General features: G+C 51.3%; 1 protein-coding gene across 4 annotated transcripts in view; it reads right to left on the bottom strand.

Annotated features, from left to right (window-relative positions):
• The window catches only part of NCOR2 (nuclear receptor corepressor 2), a 257,131-nt gene that overhangs the window by 143,858 nt on the left and 94,565 nt on the right, over positions 1 to 18,708 (bottom strand). For all 4 annotated transcript variants that reach the window (XM_082324898.1, XM_082324899.1, XM_082324900.1 and 1 more), the window contains exon 4: positions 12,916 to 13,096. In XM_082324898.1, the coding sequence (XP_082181024.1) occupies positions 12,916 to 13,096 (181 nt within the window). The remainder of the gene's footprint in view (positions 1 to 12,915; positions 13,097 to 18,708) is intronic.

The following is an 18,708-nucleotide window of genomic DNA, read 5'->3' as shown; positions in this document are numbered from 1 at the left end:
AAACGGAAGCAAGACCTAAGATGGTTTCAGCAGTGGCTAAGGTGCGCTTGTGGGACCAACCCAAACCTCTTACATGCAGGAGCCCCTGCACCAAGCCAGGATCACCAGTAACTCCCCTAGGGACTCCCAGCACCAAACTCCTGCTCACTCCCAGCACCTCCTCTTCCAACTGTGGCAGCTCGAAAAACAGAAGTTACTGCTCCTACAGCAATCCACCGAGCTCCTCTCGCCAACCGCATGCCACCGCTTCGTTGCTCTAATGTCTATAGGGTCACTTCATGTATAGGTTCATTCTAGCTGTGCTCTCAGGTATATAAAGCAGGAGATCAAATACCTCTCATCTGTAAAAACCAGAAATTCTAAGACTGCAAGAAAACCGGACTTAATGGCAATACTCCAAAGACTTCCCCTGCCCCCAAAATCTAGGAAGATCCCAAAAGTTCAATTTTTATCAGTAAAGTCTCTTTACTTCTATCACAACATCTCAGTACACACGCACACATGTCTTGTGAGACTCAAACACGCACATGAGATCTGAACTGAGCGGCCTGGAAGCAGACGGGTCACTGGTGACTCTGACCTGTGAACATCACTGGCTGAGACACAAAAAAAAGAAAAAGGAACTTTTTCATCAGGGATCCAAGCCGATCCGACTTCCATTTCGAGGTGGCTGCACTGGAAAACTTGTTTAAACATGAAACAAGGCTCACAGCTGCTTAGATGCTTTTGAAAAATTTTTAACCAACATAAAGAACAGGCTTGGGAGAGAAATAAAGCCCTTCCCTTGAAACAGCTTGTCTTGGCTTTTAATGAAGCTTTCAGTGGCCTCATCTGTCCCCGAGACGCCACCGAAGCCTGTTTAACTCCCCCTTCATTTTAGCGTCTCCCCTTGAAGCCAGTGCTGGCCCTGCACCTTGCAAAGCACCATCCCCAACACGTGGATGGGACACAGCGGGGACAACGCCTCCACCTGCCCTCCACTGCCCGAGGCATCCACTCGCAGCCTGGCAGCCCCCCGGACACATAAAACACAGGCACCAGCCACCACCCCGCTCGCAGCGGTGCTACGACAACACCCGGGGATACAGGGCATGGTCCCGGCTGTTGCAGGCATCTCTCCGCATTGCAAGAGGCAGGCGTAGCACCGAGCGAGGCAGGCCGCCGCGCAGGATACGTGCTGACAGGGGAGCACGGGTGGTACAAAGCAACCATCAGCTGCGCCATCAATCAGAGCCAGCCGCCGGCTGCGTTCAATGGTTTATTGTTCTAATAATTGTGCAGACACGTGGAAGGGGGTGCCTCGACATCGCCGCTTGTTTGAGTAGCCATTTCCTTCGCTGCTCCGCCTGCTTTTCCGTCAGGAGGCCGCATCCTGAGCCCCGGGGGCAGCAGCGCCGGCCATCCCCGCCGCCATGCCCACGGCCAGCGGGGCAGGAAGGTGGGAGGAAATACCGGCCCCCAGCAGCAGGAAAGGCAGGCGGGTGCTGGTCTAGACGTGAGCCATCAGCCCAGCCCTCTGCCTCGGCAAGCCCAGAAAAACATGCAAAACAAACCTTTTGTAAGAGTTTTGGATTTATTCAGAGAATTTTTTTTTTTTGCCATAATTTTTTTTTTTTCTCCCCATTCAGCAGGTCGAGATGGTCTCAGGGCATAGGGACCATTGCGGCATCTCAAGCGTGACACTCCTCAAGCATCACTCAGCTCTGCGATCAGAGCAAGACCGACCAAGGAAAGACCAATACAGAGAAGAGCACAGGATAAAGCAGCTCCCAAAGGCTCAGGGAAAAAAGCGCCATTTCTAATTGCAAATGGCTGTGGGAGGTGCTCAAACCGCAAACCTCTGCCCAGGCTGTTCCTGCATAAAAGCATGAAGCACCCCTGCCTCTCCAGGCCAGGATGTTACAGAGAAAAACCCCGAACATCTCGGGTCCCATAGCAAGAATAAGCCCACAGTGAATTTGTTATTATCTGTTAGCAAAGCAGCAGCTTCCCACCAAGGCTGGAATTTCCATCTTGGTTTGGCAGGCGCAGGGCTGTGAAATGATTACTGTGTTTACTTTTCCTTTGCTAACTATAAAATCCCATTCCACTGCCCTGCCAAGAATGACTGAAGCTAATAAAATTCAGGCATTTGGAAGAAAGCAATAATAAACCTCCCTTTTGGGGCCTTTGTGATGAAATTTCCCCACTCCAATCAGCGATTATGCTGTATTCATGAACACTAGCGATGTCTCCAAGTGCACCCAGATTGACTCAAATCAATATTTAGCTTTGCTCGAGACTGTAAGCCTTTCTCTGTGTGGCTGCTGAAGGCAGGATCACTGAACGGCACAGCTAGAAGAAGCCTTTGAAAAAACAGCTTACAAGTATATGAAGCAGCATATATATATATATATATAGGTGTGTGTATATATATAAAAAAAATGTAGGCTTTTCAATTACTTAAAAACCTGTCAAAAAGTATATACGCATGAAACATTCATGGATGCATGAATTTACAAATCCCTCTCCAAATATACTGAAGGCCATTAATATAATGCACGCTGTATATCGATATACACACACCTGCCTATTCTTTAGTAGCTTTCAGTGTTGGAAAGCCCGTAATGTTCCCGTGTTTACATCTGCCACTCCGCCTGCTGCCAAGGCAGAAACATTCGCTGCTGGGGGCAATCTGCTCTACGTCATACCTGTGATGGCTGGCATGAGATAAAATAACGTAGACCTGAAAAACAGCCTGAAATAAAAGCCTGCGCTTGGTTTGGTCACGTAACCACGTGGGACAGCTTCATTTGCGCTAGGCAATGGTTCTTCCTTAAGCAGCCACAGGAACGACAGCATCCGACGCGGAGATCAGAAGGCAGAAACGATCACTGCTGCTCCTTGGGGAACAGCACAGGGAGGAGAGAAATCAGCCACGTCCCTTGTCAGGGCAGCAATCGGAGCAGGTCGTCCGAAGGCATGCCTAGGACGCGTTACCATGCAGGCAAGAGGAGGTGATAAAGTGCTCGGCGTGGCAGGCAGTGGAGAAACCCGCTGCCAGCGTGCACCGGAGCGGGGTGCTGCGGGCTCTGCAGCCCCAGGGGGAGCCCCCTGGGACGCGGTGGATGCACCCCGTGCTGGGCAGCCCCACATCTGCTGTCCATCTCCTCCTCCTCTGCTGCTGGGCACTGCCCCGCTCTTCCTCTGCATCCCACAGGAAAAGACACTGGGTGCAGGATTAAAGGGGTCCCTAGTCCTGGCCTGGGATGAAGGCGAGCAGAAGCTGGGCTGAACACTGGCATATGCAGAAGATGTTCAGACAAAGCACTAAGATGACCAAAGAGTATCTAGATCTAGGTCAGGACTGCGAGGAGGTGGTTCAGGTCATTTCATCCCGCGCTGCTTCTTCCCCACTGATTTCTGCTTTCGATTCACCAAACTGGGGGTAGGACAGAGCACATCGCTCCCACCCTGAGCCAGCTCTGCCGCTGGGTAAAAGCCCATTTCCAAGGGCAGAGGGAGCGGGCTCCGCTGTGCTCTTGCTCCTTATCCTCCTGGAAAAAGGTGCCAAGAATTAGAATTACATTTTTCGAGAGCAGCAGAACAAGCCAAGGGCCTGTCAGCTTGTCCTAAAACAACCCCTCTCCGCTTGCTGAGCGTGCAGCCAGCATTACTGACGCACACCAGTGTCCGTCGCCCCTCGGCCCCCCATGCAGCCCGAAGCTGCAGAGTATTTCGTGGTGGAGCAAGCCAGAAAACCCTCTGAATGTTCTCTGCCTAAAACACAGCCAAAGAGTTTTTATGTTTAAAAAGCAGGTTTGGGTCCAAAAAGAAAGGAGGTTTTTAGCGAGCGATTATAACTAGGCCCTTTGGCACTTGACAGCTCCTCTCTTGTTATTGATGCTGAGGGTGTTGTTAAGAGATGAGGCTCCACAAAGCACGGACGTGAAGTCACGGAGCTTTAGCAAGGGCTGTTGCCATGTTCAATATGTTATTACAGCTCCATCACCACAGGCACAAAGAGCAGCAACTCCTCTCTGCCAAATCCATCTCTGAAATCACTCCCCCACTCCATCCCCTCCAGCAGCAGCAGGCAAACACCATCGATTGCTGTTGCATCTCCTCCACGGCTTTCCACCCAGCACTGGGAAGGAAGGATTTAGCATGAAATACCCTCCTCCTCAAAACACAGCACGCAAAATTAGTCTGATCGGTGTCACAACGCACTGGCTTTCCTTGTGTGAGTCAGAACTGTGGATGGGCTGCTTTTCCTAACGATGGAAAAGTACAGCGCCAAAAATGTGCTCGGTGCTGTACATTCATGGAGAAGGCATCCAAGCTGCTCCCACCAAATCCCTCGCCCTCCCCAGGAAGACCCTTGGCAAGGAGGGGCATGCAGGGATGCCAAACAAGGAGGGAGGCCGAGTTCATCCGTGAGAAGACATATGTGCTTGTGAATCGGTAACAACCTCCTGCTGCTTGTCGCTGGTGCTAACCAGCCAGATCACATGGAAGCTGGAAGATACACCCCATCCCGGAGCGCGCCTGGATCCAGTGGGAGCTGGAGCAGTGCTCCGTGCCCGGCAGCACCCACACCCTCTCCCAGAAGATGAGGGGAAGAGAAGAAACCCAGATCAGGCTGAAACTGCAGGAGGAGAAGAAAATAGCCAGGACATCACTCTTGGTACCAGGACTGAATTATTCCCTGGGAATTTATTCCAGGTGGGAGGTTTTTTTACCATGACTGTGCAAAAACAGATCGACCGCAGGCAGAGAGCAGCAGTGGCTGGCACAGCCCTGCTCACCCTGCACCACCCCTGTGCTTTGGAGCAACGCGCAGGAGACTGGTGCCAGTTGCTGTCACACCAACCTAAGTCCCACCCGAGGACTGACAAAGTTAAGTAGCAAACTAGCTTTGCTCTCCTGTATTTCCAGGACATAACTGGACACATAAGAATCCTTGCTCTTAAAGAAAAAGAGACACACACAACATGTACAAACACTTCAAAGAAGGAAAAACATCTCCATGAACCCACACAGTACACCCAGCAACGCTGCCCTGTTACAAGCAGAAAAAACTGGCAATATTTCTTCCAATTACAGGGGTGAGGCACACAAAGTCAGGAGACTTTCATTCCCTCAAGCATATCAGGTGAGATGTCGCACTGTGTGAGCCTTGTAATATTGACTAAATGGAACAGAAAAGTCCAATTATGTAAATGATGAAGCAGGCTCCCGAGAAGCAGCCAGCCTTATCACACCGCCCTTCGCTGCTACGGCTTGAAAGACAATTTAAAAGGTTGTTTTGGATGTCGATCACCACAAACGAGCCGAGAGAAGTGCAAAACAACAACCTGTGCTTGAGGCACCGTCAGTTCGCCCGTCAGTTTTCCAGCCATGCTGAGCCTGGGCACGGCTCGGGGACCGCCGCGGGCTGGGGCAGCTGGGCTGCAGGCGGCTCGGGGAAGGTCAAGCGCAGTTTTTACATCCTGCCTCCGGAGCATTTCCACAGCCCACAAGGGCTTTCCCTGCTGTGCCCAAATTTCAGCTGAAAAATGGAATAAAATCAGTTGTCTTGTCAATCTCAGTGCTCCTTCCCTTTACCCCCCGCCCCAGGGCCGGCTAGAGGAGCCAAACGTCTCGGAAGGACTAAGCAATACCTAACAGCATCTGGATTTTGAATGAAACCAGCATGAGTCCGTGCCCAGGACGGAGCATCCCATTCCAGATAAAACACTCCTCCGGCTGTCTGCTCCCTTGGCTTCCCGTCTCGAGCTGGTGCATGGCACGGGCTGCTGACAAGCCCTCGCAGCCATCCTGGCACGGCCCCTTCGCAGCAGGCGATGCAATGAATTCCCGGGCACACCACGAGAACCAGACTGCTTGCGCAAGGCAGACCCACGCTCCCAAACGTGTGCTTTCACACGCAGGTGAGCAGGGATCGACACACTCACACGCATCCTCCCGCAACTTGGAAACGATCTTCGGAGCAGGGAGAAAAGCAGGGGAAAGGAGAAATCCAGCCAGAAGTGTTTGCGCTGTGACAACGTGAACAATGCAAATATTTCAGCTTTTAAATATGTTTGGAATGACAGAGGATGCCAACATCTCCCTCATCTTCCCAGAAATAGCTTTGAATCATTGCTGCCCTAATGCAAAGTTGTTCCCCACCCCCACCCCGAATCATTTTTGCGATCAGATTTTTATCAAGCACAAGTCAACAGTGTGAGCAACCACACGGCAGATGGGCGGATGCCGAACACGTCGCAGGACGATCCTCCTACAGCTGCTGAACTCAACGACCCCACGCCGCTCGCTCCTGATGGGCGCCCAACTGCACCACCGGCCTTGGGACCACAGGGAAAGCCCAGCCTGCCTCCCAGCCAAGGCAGCTGCAAGGAGAGTCAATAAGAAATGCTGTTCTCTGCAGGGGAAGGAGGACAAAAGCAGGAAAGACGTAGGTATGTTTGTACCCACTAAAAGCGTTTCGTTTCATTGCTCAGACCTGAGGTTAGAGCCACTTCCATAGAAATACGCTCCTCCAAGAAGTGGTTGGGAGGCCACACAGCACATGCGGGCTTTGCATTGAGCACCCTGTAGTCCTTAGAGCGAGAATTATTCTTCTCGTGGCAAGATGTTTGAGGCATTTCACCTTTCACAGTGTGAGAATTCTTCTTCTCCTCATGGCAAGTCGTTTGAGGCATTTCACCTTTCACAGGGCTGATCACGCCACGCTCCGGCACAGAGGTGTCTATCTCACTTGGGTTTCGGATAATCCGGGGCGAGCAGCAGGGTGCTGGCAGCATCAGCACGTCCCCTCTCCATCAGTGCTACCGCCGCTCCGCAGGATCCCTCTGCCCGGGCGTCCCGCGGGGCTCCCTGGCAGCCACCCCCTCCCCACCAGACGTGGGCACAGCCACAGCTGGCCAAGGAAATGGCTCCGCGGTGCACGGCCACGGAGGACAGCCCTGTGCTGTTGCTGGGTCCCTGCTTGCAGACGTTCATCAAAAGCCCCAGTAACGAGCCCAGAGCTCTTTTTCCCAAGTGAAAAACAACCTCCGGCAGGGAAGGGAGAGCCCAGCGTGATCCACGCCACAGGCTCAGAGGCTACAGGAGGACACGCGCCCAGGGACGGCCGACGCTCACAGCTTCGTGTCGTTCTCCAGCCCCTCTGCACTATTGTTCCGTGGCAATAAATCACGGGGAGGCGCTGGAATTCAGGGCTGGTTTCTACAAGAGGGAGCCCGGGGTGCAGGAACCGGGATGCCGCCTCGCTTTTCCTTGTTAATTCCCTCAGCGGCCGCCGTGCTCAGCGCCTTTTTGAGCGCTGCACTCCTACACATCCCGTCGGAGCGCCGCAGCTCTCCCAGTTCAAAGCACTGCTGCGTTTCCACCCCCTCCGCTCCCTTCCCCCAGCACTGGATTACTCAATTAGAGATTATGCTTTTGCCAGTTACCTCCAAGCCAAGTGGGGCCTCTGCCAAGGTCAACACAAGTTCCAGCCAGTTTCATTAATAACTGCGAGACCAACCCACTGGAAACTCTGAGAGGTTAATCCCAGCAACAGATCAATGTTCCCATAACAAAGCCACGGAGCAGAAATGCGACTGGTGATTTACCAGCCAGCCCGCCCAGATATCCGTGCTGGGAGCTGCGGTGCTGTCCCTCCGAGCATCCCTCCCCACGCCGGGGCAAACCCTGCTGCGGGAGTCCCCAGCCTCCCGCTCCTCTCCCCCGGCACGTTCGGCAAGGGGTGGAGCGGCTAGCAGGGAACAGCCCTGCCAAGGCACTGGCCAGCACGGCGAGGAGGAACAGGGCTCCCGAAAGGCCTTTCGGTTGTCCTCGGTGCTCTGCCAGCCTGCGGCTGGGGCAGGGGTTAGCAGGCTAGTCAAGAGCCTTTCCATCCCACAGCCTGTTTTCCAGGAGTTTATTGTAAATTGGGCTCTGGAACAGGCAGCCAGTGTGAAATTTGGCATCTATGCTGCTGGCTTCAATGCATCATTAAAAAGGTATTTTAAATGTGTTAATTCCTCCTTTTTCAATTAATTGCTTTTAAAGCTACATTAACATGCATCAAAGAAAAATACCCTTTGCCCTAATTTCTGCTTTGCCGTACATATTTCCTGGCCTTGGTGCTGTCTCTTCCAAGACTCCCCCCTTCCCTTTTCTTATTCCATTTTTTAGTCCGTAGCACAACAAAACACTCATGCAGAAAGGGAAGAAATTAAAACCCTGCAACAATGCAAGACAGAGTCCAAGTCCTAACAACACATGGCTTCTTAATAGCCTTTTTTCCATCAATAGTTGTTAATTATTTTACAAAAGAGGGAAGTGGCATTGTCCCTTGTACAGATGGGGAAATCTGAGATACAGAAAGGGGAAGAGACTTACCCGGTGACCAGCGGCCTGCCAGGGCAGATGGCAGCAAGGTTCGGGTTTCCTAAGCCTCCTCCCAGCCCCGTACCTGTGGGACTATACGGCTCCCCATAAGCGTATTCCGGCTGGAGCAATAAGCTATGTGTAAGTGCAGCCAGCCAGCCCTTGCAAGGGGACTAAACGCAGATCACAACTGACTCACATCCTATAGGAAGGAGCAGCAAACCACGTACGTGGTGGAAAAGCAGTCTCAGAAATGGGAAGAAGAACAAGTGGAAGCATAACGGGAATAAGAAGAGAGGGGAGAGGCCAGGACTAACCTCCAGCTCTGGAGCAGGGCGAGCGGGCGCCGCTCGACCAGCCGCGCCACGCTCAGCGTCCCCGCGGGGCAGGATCGCACGCAGCACCAGCTGCGCACGTATGCTCAGAGACAGGGGATCATGCAGATACATTACTGGCCTACTCTGGAGCCGTCTGTTTTACTCCTATCTGCTGTTACGTGATGGAGGTCCGTGACTTTCTCTATCGGAAAGAAAGCAGAAGCCACTGAGGGTCCTGGGAACCAGCTCCCGCATCTCTGCCAAGAGCACACCCTGCAAATCTGCATCACGGCAGCTCTGCCAGCAACTCTTACATCCAGGCTTGCAGTGATTGAAAAAACAGTCCTGCTTTAGTTTTGCCTGGTTATTCTCAGCCAGCTCAAGGGAGCACCTTCTCGGAGGCGGTGTCAGCCCCCGCTGGCACAGAGGGCACGGGGAGATTTCACTTCTCCCCCAGCAGACTGAGCTCGCCCGAGCGCTCCTGGCGCCGTCCAGCAACACAGGATTACACACGCTGCAGCAACGTGATAGCAACCGCTCTTGCAGGGAAAAAGATGCTCAAGCAGGGGAAAGCAGGCAAGAAAACAACCTTCTCTTCCCCAGCTTGAAAAGAAACACTAGCGTTCGAGGATATAAGCAATGCGAGGTTTGTACGGAAAGGTAATATCTTTTACTAGACCAACTGAGATTTAGCCATAAAGCTGCTGCTTTTGAAAGGCACGCTGCCCAAAAGTGCGTCTGTTTTCTCCAGCTCTAATGTGCTGATCTAACAGAAGACATTACCTTCTCCTTACAAACCAAGCCTCGCCTGGAGCAAGGCTGCAGTGATCCTGGATGGGGTAAAGGGGCCCAGCTCAGACCACATTTGGGAGAGGCAGATGAGGAATAAGACCTAGGAGATCCACTTCTCTTCTGGTGGTGGTAACAGGAAAAAATCTGGAACCCATCACCAGCATTTGCCACATCAATTACTTCAACTGTGTTCAGAGCACAGATTACAGCCCAAAACAAAGGCCTTGGAAACATGCAGGAATGATGTTAACTTCTCTCCCCCAGGCTGAAGGTTGGTAAACCCAATATAACCAGTAGTTTTCAGGGACGTGCTGAACTTACACCACCCCAGACCTGATTCTGCATCTCAGCTCCACTGCTGCTCTGAAACCAGAGACCAACAGGTACCCACTGCCTGAAAGGGACATCCATTGCTGCCGCATTATGGTTACGTCCCTTGGGACCGTCAGGCCGGCACCCGGACTGTATAAGCAAACCCCTACCCTTCCTTTTGAGAGTTTTGTGAAGCTCTTTACTGTGCGAAAATTAGCTCAATCTGCAAAATCACCATGAAAAGCAGTCCTAGCACTGTTACTTGGATGCATAAATTGTGCTCCTCCCCACGCAGTGACTGCAACAACATGGAATGGGGTAAGGGGTAAGCGACCAACTCCTAGGATACTCTGTCTAAACAACCACCAGCGTGTTTAGTAATACGGGGCTCACGTGGTGCATCTCACCCAAAGAGCTCACCCGGCTTGCAAAGCTGCCCTAGATAAAGCATCGAATGACTTCGTCAGGTTCTGAGTCAGCAGCACAGATGGAACAGCAAATTTCTCTCTCCAGCTCTGGTCACTGGGACACACGTCCTGCTGCTACGCATGTGCCACCGCTCCAGGACACGCGTCCTGCCACCGCACCTGTACCACTGCTCCAGGGCACACGCAGCTCGTAAATGCACGGAGACCTCTGGCTCTGCACGCACCTTGCGGAGCGCTTGCAGGAAGGGAGGAAGCTTGCAGAATAACCCCTGAGAACAGAGGACATGAGGAGCAAGCAGGAAAACCACGGTGCTGCTAGAATTGAAGCACGGGCTAGTGTCCACAGGGGTAGAGCAGAGTGGGCATTAGCCACCAGGACGGGCTGCATCATGACGCATTGTTTTAGGAGGCCACATCAGCCAGGCAGAGGAGCTAACAGCAGTCACGGAGCTCAGCAAAGAGCCTTTCGGGAAGGTCTTTATCAGCTGTTCTGGATGGTGATTTCCACCATCTGAGCCCAGTGCCAAATTCAACTGTTGCTGGCTTAGCGTGGATACAAGAGGTAGTTTTAGATGCATAAATAGCCCAGATACGCAAGTGTCCAGAGCTTGTGGCCAAAGACCAGTCTCAGCTCTTTGCAAATCCTTCGGACCAGCACACCCAGAACAGCTCCTCTGACACGCTGAGGCTCAGGGCAGTGCACAGATCAGCTGCAGGAGCTTTATCATGACCTTAATGCCCACAAGCAGTTTATAGACTAGTCTGACAACAACTGTTCAAGAATAAAGCCAAAAGACTGCTATTAATCCAATTTCCCAAGCTGCAAAGGCAGATATACCTTCAGAGCAGTGGTCCTACACTCCAGACTTGCCTTCTGCTCCCAACCACTTAACAGCACTGAGATCATCCCAGTCTTGCAGTGAGCTCCATCAAATCCATTCTGGAAACAGCCCCTGCTAGTTTTGAGCAACTAATCCCAGCTCCACTTAAGCTCTCACCAGGAGAGGAACACCACATTTTTTTTCTTCCTTCCAGACCCTCAAGTTACAAATGGCTCCACTAAAAGCATAATCTTGTCTTGCTGAGTTGTATCTCATAGCTTTCTCTCTCTCTCTCTCTCTCTCATTAACAAATGTTTTAAGCCCCATAAAATGCATGTAATTCTTGGAAACGTGTCACAGACCAAGAAGCAAATGCAGCCCCTGAACTCGCCAACTAATGCTTCAAGAGCAGCTTTGCCTATTAGAAACAAATAGCTGAGACAATACGTGGTTTTCCGGTGAGAAGCAGAACAGAACTGCTGATGGAAATAATGTGCAGACAGAAAAGCCATCCTGCTTTCCTCACGTCTTTGGATAGGGATTTTTTTTTTTTTTTCCCATAGCCAACAGTTTATTTTCCCCATCAGCCACCCAACCCAGCATCCCACCAGTATACTCTATGGTTCAGAGCCACCACAACACATCCCAGTGGCACAGAGAGCAGGCTCGTGGCTGGTGACAGCATTGCCTCATTAAGATACTTTGTGGAGGGAACAGCAAAGATGGGACACAAAAGAGCCACAGCATCTCAGAGGCACCTTTCCCAAGGCAACACACTGTCAAGAGCTAAAGGAGAGCAACCTGATGTGTCTGGTGCATTTCTCGTGGTCTCCAAGTTCAAACATAGCTGTTAAAAAATACCTGCTCTGTCCCTTCCAGCATCAGCTCACCATTCCTCATCAGCAGTCCCCCAGCCAGGCCTTCCTTGGCATCTCAACTACCTCAAAGTTAAATGTCCTTCTCACTTGAGACAGGTCAGGGGCATCTCACATAAGGCCCATCAGTACTGTACAGACAAGAGGAGTCTGAATATCCCGGCTCTCCCAAGCTAGAGCTTCCTTGCCCAGGCGGTATTTCCGTCAGCTCCCACAGCGACACAGCAAGCCATCCCGTGTCCCAGGTAAGGATGCTGACTTCCTTGGCATTTCACTGAGGGCTCAGACATCCCCGCAGCCCAGCCTGCAGCTGCATTAACCCTGGGTGCTCACAGCGCTGGCGCTCGCGTTGGCAGTGCCAGCCAGCTGCTCCCAGCCTGTTTACCCAGCGAGACTTTCTTGCCAACCAGGAATATGTCCAAGCTTGAGGTAAAAATCAAATACAATTTACCCCAACAGAGCATGAAAGTACATCCAAATAGGCACAGAAGCAAGGGATTTCTCTTTGCAACATTTATTACATGTGCAGAGGGGACAATTGCAAGTAAACAATTTGCTTTGTTAAATGAGACTAGGACAAGGGAGCCTTTCCTGCGGAAGATTATATTAAACAACCACCAGCAACCGATTCAAACCCTTCATACACCAATATTAAATAGAGATGTGATAAATGAGAAAGGTCAAGTAAAAATCAAATCAGAGCACAGTACCCAGAAAAGCCAGACGTGACCATCCCTAATTCAGCCTACAGGAGTTTCCAAATAGTTCTGGTGCATCTAATAGCCCAGTGAATGCAAGCCCATGACTGGAACAGTGATGGGGAAAGCTGATACGCTTCTGTTTCTCCAAAGAGGTCACCCCATCTCTGCGAATATCATTGAACACAACCAGGCCATCTACACTGATTTCAGTAGCAACTCAGAGCCTCAAAAGTAGCTCTACACAAGCCAAGACGATCCCAAAACGCAGACCCCACACCAGCTAGCATCCCAGGCTGTTGTCCCCTTACCTTTGAGGGATCCTCTGTCCCTCCCTGCTGGCTCTGGTTCAGGAGAGGTGAGTGCCGCATCAGGGGGTCCTGCAGCAGATCCAGGCGTGGTCTCTTGGTTTCAATGAACTCCAAGTCCGACGGCTTGGTCAGGTCAGAGAGATAGGAATGCGCCTCGGTTCTCAGGTGCAACTCCTGAGATCTGGACACAAAGAGAAAGGAGCATTTAGAAAACAAACCACTTCTGCTCTCCCCTGCTCTATGACTGCAAGCCACTCGAGAAGGACAGAGGGCTCAACTTCTGCCCGTTTCCCAGAAGGATGCACAAAGGGAGGCCAGGTGGCCCTGGACTCAAACATCTCAGGTCTTTGCAGACCCAGGAGGCACAGCTCCATAGCTCTGTTGCTGGGCACGGTCCATCTCCTGGAGTGCTCGCTGCATGCGGGCAGAACCAGGCATCACCCGGGGGGAGCAGCTACCCTAAAAGCTCAACAGGCCACCTTGCTGTCCCCCTCCTCAGCACCGCTGACGTGTCACCTGGAAAGCCCCGCTGCCATCTCCTGTCCCACCACACGCAGTGCGTGGCTGTCCCTACACCAGGGCAAAATGAATGAGGCTGCAGGTTTGAGCCTTCCCTGTCATGCCACACGGGTCGGGCTGGCCAGAAAAAGCCAAAGCTCGGAAAAATCCTCAAATCTGGCCTATAAATCGCCCTGTGGCCCCTGAGACCAGGCAGAGCTCCTTTCTGCCACGTTTGGCTTATTTAGTCAAAAGGTACCTGCACCACTGTTTATATTTAGCATCTTCTATAGGAATACCAAAGATTATATGCTGGGGAAAAAAATGCATACTCCTCTGTGGCTAGACAGTAGGGATTTATTTTTCCAGGATGGGGGAGGAAAGAAACCAGCCACATGTAGTTGCACGTCTCTGACACAGACCTGGCAAGCTGTAAAGGCACATTATCCAGTGATAGCAACTGCACCGACGAGTCACGTTGGGCTCAAATATCTTTCACCTGTTAAATATGATGCAGTTGGTAATACCTGGAAATTGGGTTTGGTTTTGCTATTTTTAAACAAATGTAAAAATTTTTTTGTAGCTCTATTTTTCCTAGCAGGATTCTCTTGTGGGAATTGTAAAGGGATACTACACAAATACATTAAACCTTTTACTATGCCCAAGGATCAGCTTTGCTGCAGCAGCTCCAAGGGTGTGTTTTTAACACTTCAGGCAGAAGTGTCTCTTAAAAAAATAAAAATAAAATGAAGCACAGGAGATTCAAAGCTTGGAAAAAAACATGGCTTTTTTTTTTCCCCTTAAACAAGACTGTTCAAGTTCTCCTGAGCTGCGTGGTGAAGTATCCTCCCCGGTTACCAAACACGGACAAACTAAGCAGCCTTTGAAGCTGCTCGAAGGGGAGGAAGGGAGGGGATGCGTTTTGTCAAGAGCAAGCATAAAAGACAGGGGGTCTTGTGCATCATTTGGCCCCCACCCACAAACTGCAACCGCTGACGTTAATTTTTACCTAGCTAATTAAATATCTCAGCAAGGATGACAGAAAGGGACGGACCCAGAGCCCGCTGAAGCCAGCAGGAGTCTTTCCAGCGGCTCTAACGGCTCTGGACCGCATCCAGAGAGAGGAGGAACCCCAGCGAAAGCCACCTTCTCAGCAGGGCACCACCTCAAGCAAAGCCCTCTGCCCTCCCCTGCAGCAGCGTGGCACACTCAATCCCACTCCAGGGAAGCAAGATAAAGGTTGGGGGGTTTTTCTCTTCTTTTTTTTTTTTCCCCCTCTTCCCCCCCCCCCCCCTTTTTTTTTTTTTTTTAAAAAACATCAACAGCAGGCACAAAGCATGTGCAGGCCAAACTCTGCTGCTGTGGGTTTGGCACAGGTGGCCGGCACTGGGATTTGGGCAGCAGCTTTGCTGCTGACACACAGAAACAGAATCTGGCTCGTCCTCTTCCTCCTCCCCAGCAAAAAGGGGACGGGAGAGCGGGGAGGCTCCAGCACTGCCTTTGCCGCTCCAATCTCCAACCTACGAGAGAGCAAACGCCCAGCTCACGCAGCTAACTTTTCAGTGCAGAACAGCTCTGAAATTTGGCATTGAAGCCCAGCTCGCTTCACCTGCAAATGCTTTCACACTGAATGATCCTCAGCTTCTCTCAGCAAGCCCAGAAATATCTCCTGGCACCTCTCAAGTTTCCTGCTGGCTTGTCCCAGCCCCTCGTGCAAACCCTGCCCGCAGCTGCACACCGACATTTCGGGCTCTGCTGTAAAACCCAGTAACAATAAGCAACTGTTGAGCTGGGCAGGTGTTAAAATATTCCAACACCCAAGGCTCTGCTGTACCGAGGCAATTAAAAATCAGATGTATTTATTTTCACTTCTTCCCCCCCCCTTTTTAGGCAGTATTAGCAAGAAGCTGCTAATTGACACAGGACAGCTCTGAGACCTCTGCAGTTGTCAGGAACCCAACCCAATCCGACACGACTGCTATGCTCAGAAAAAAAAAACACGTTATTTTTAAGATAAGAGCAACACTCAGCTTTACAAAGGCAGTTACTTACAGCGAGGCAGGGGCCACGCCGGGGAAAGCAGCTGCAATGTTATAGGGTGCTATTTTATTTCCATTTCCACATCCATTGGAACTCCTATTAACTTTATCCACTGGAATTTCCAGCCGCTCCCGAGACTGCTTTGCCTGACACAACCCGCTCAGCCTGTCCTGGCTGCAAATACAAATGCTCTTGCTTGAAGCCTTCACACCTTTCCCTCTTTACATCCACACCTGCAGCAAGCTCTTTACAACAGACTTTTATACAGCAATGACGGTGCTGTCAGCGTAAAAATAGCCCTGCCTGAAAATCCCTCCCATTACACCGACTTTGGGGTTTTGCTGCATTTTCCAAATAGTTCCCACCTGGCTGGTTTATTCCAGAGATTCCTACTTTGCTGAAGGGAAAGAGTTGTTTTTAATTGCATGTGAGTTACACAGATTAAACGAAATAAACTAAATACCAGCATTAATTATGAAGTGGGGCAGGTTAGTCCTCACCTGGAGTCCTTCGCCACAAACACTAAACTACTTAAAAGCAGCGGAGCGGTGTGAGATCTGCTGACGCACCGAGGCTGGGTGCCCAGGGTTTGCCCCGACATCCAGCCATCCGCACACAGCTCTGCTTTGGGCAGGTCTGAGTCCAGAAGACCAATATAACCCAAGATTAGACCTTTGGTTTATTACTAATCTGACAAACTAATCGCACCCTACCAGCTGCAGAGCCGCATTACTCATTCACCGGGGCCGTTTCCTCAGCAGACTCACACGGGTGTTAGCAAGGTGCAAGCAGCTAAAATCCTACAGCAAGTGCAGGGCACCGGTGACTCACTCCAGCACGTGCGGGTCACTGGGAAAACGTCTGCTGTGTTATACCTACACCAGAACCAGCTGAGCCCAAGATGGGCTGAAAAAAAGGAGTTGACTGCTAGCTGGGTATAGGGGAACCTGAGAGCATCTCTCTTCTGGGAGAGAGGATTGAACAAGAGATCCTGAGCTAACAAACCTTGGGGTTTGTAAAAGCAGCCCCGATGAAATCTAAATGGATCTTAACTTTATCTTCTTTACTTTGTTGAAGCCAAATCAATGGACAAGTACAAACTTTTCTGGAGGTGAAAGAGGACCAACCCAGCCCCTCAGCCCACCTCAGGAGCACACTGCCTGGCTCTTCAGAGCAGCACAACCCTCCCCTGCTCTTCAAACCTTCCCGTTTCTCCATCAGCTGAGCAGCAGAAGGTGACAGCAGGAGGAACAACTGCTCTTCTGCAATATCCAGCGAAGCCAGCTTGACTTCACAGGGACGTGCCTCCTGCACCAAGGGCTCAAAACACCAGCAGCAACTCTGAGCCGGTTCCCACAAACTTCCCAGCAAGGGCACATTTTAAATTTTGCTCCCATCCACAAATATTGCTCCCTACATCATGGGGCCAAACAACATAACCAGGCTGGAAAACTGGCTCTCGCCGTCCTTGGAGCCAGAACCAAGGTAAACGATAGCCTCGCCGCAGCTGTTTATTTCCTCTGGCTGAGATGGTTTGGTGAGACATTGTCTCCAAAAATAAGTTTAAAAAAAGTCTCCAGCCCCCATAGGTACAGGCAGACAATAAAGTGCTTTTGAGAGCAAGTAATATAGAAAACCACTAGTGTCAAAGTGAATTATTTATAGCCAATGCTAAGATTTATCAGAGGTTTCAGCAACCCCTTTACAGCTAATGATAGCCAGAGTGGGAGACTGGGCAAATTGAGACCTGTTCAAGAGAGAAATTGGAGGGTTTGTAGGAGCAAACCTGCCACCAGGGAGCTAGAAAAGCACGTACACGGCCAGCTGATATATTCCCTCTGTCATATAGGTGGAGAGTGAGAAAAACCATCGTGACTTAACAACAGAGGCCATGGGAAGAGCAGCCTGTCTGGGTGGGGAAGGTGCAGCTCCCACGCCCTCAGCAACGTCTGCCAGCAGCAGGATTGAGTCTTCACAAGCCAAAGGTGTGGGACAGCCTTGAGCAGGATGCTTTGCTCACCACGTGGTCCAGCTCGAGGACTCCCAGGTCCTCGCAAGTCTGACTGAGCGCCTGCGACCACGCGGTCCCACGGGCATCCTCGTGATGCTCCGGCTGTGCATTCCCACGCGAGGACAGGTAGCTGTGCCTCAGCCGCCCCTGCGCAACCCCCTCAGCCAACTTCCTCCAAGCCAACTGCAATTTAGATGCTTTACTTAAAACCTGCATATTGAAGATCCCCATACACAGAGCCTGAATTATTCATGGACAAGACCAGCAGAAGCTTTAACACTGTGCCACACAGTGGCACTGCCTCACTCCAGAGGAGGAGAAGGAATATTTGTGTCCCTCCACAAGCTCCCCCACGTGCTTTCTCCAGGCATCCAAAACCTGGAGCCCCACAGGAAAGCCCCCTTGGCAGTCCTGGGTGGCTGGAGCACTCCCTGAACTAACGGCTTCAGGGACATCTCACCAGGCCTGCTGCATTGCGAGATCACCTTTCCTCCCCCAAAATAAATCTGGTTCAAAATTATGGACGGGGAAAGTTGCTTCATGAACTTTTACCCCTCCAACCCAGCCAAGGCAAAGCCCAGGTTTCCCCTCACACCACACACACGCCAGTGCACACTGGCCCATTCCATGAAGCCAAATGTCTCCACATCTCCTCTGTGGAGCCTTGGTCACCCTCCGTGCCTGCCCGTGGACATGCCCACAGCCCACAAGGCTTGTCACCAAGTGTCTACACACCAGCATCTGCCCTTTCCCGTTATTTTCCCACGTTCATTTACACAGAGGAAAAAAATGCGGCTCCCAGAACATCATTTCAAACATGAAAAGACACAAAGATGTATGCTCGTAGGGATTTTCAGCCGCACCGCTGCTCAACTCCCGAGAAAAGAGTCACCTTTAAAAATGGACACTTAAAGACCATAAATAAAATCAGATCGGTCGCACTGTTAACTCGGGGGCAGTCAGTGCCTTTTGGTCCAGCACAGATGAAGACCAAGAGCTGCACGTGATTTCCAGCGGCCACGCACACCGCTCCGGCTTCCCACCGCTCCCCAGGCTCCTCAGCCAGCAGGATTAATCACATTCGATAAGCACAGTAATTAGGCCTGCTCTCATACTATATTGCACACAGCTATCTCGGATGGCTGCAGGAACACGGCAGCTGCTTAACATATCCTAAATGTCGTACTTCAGCTCAACACTGGGCAAACTCTTCAAGCTCCTCATGACTGCTAAGCAGAAAGGCT

The sequence above is a fragment of the Platalea leucorodia genome, assembly GCF_965183815.1.
Source record: "Platalea leucorodia genome assembly, chromosome: 12".
Classification (NCBI taxonomy): Eukaryota; Metazoa; Chordata; class Aves; order Pelecaniformes; family Threskiornithidae; genus Platalea; species Platalea leucorodia.
Note: the sequence above shows the minus strand (reverse complement) of the source record. Positions and strands in the feature narration are given on the sequence as shown.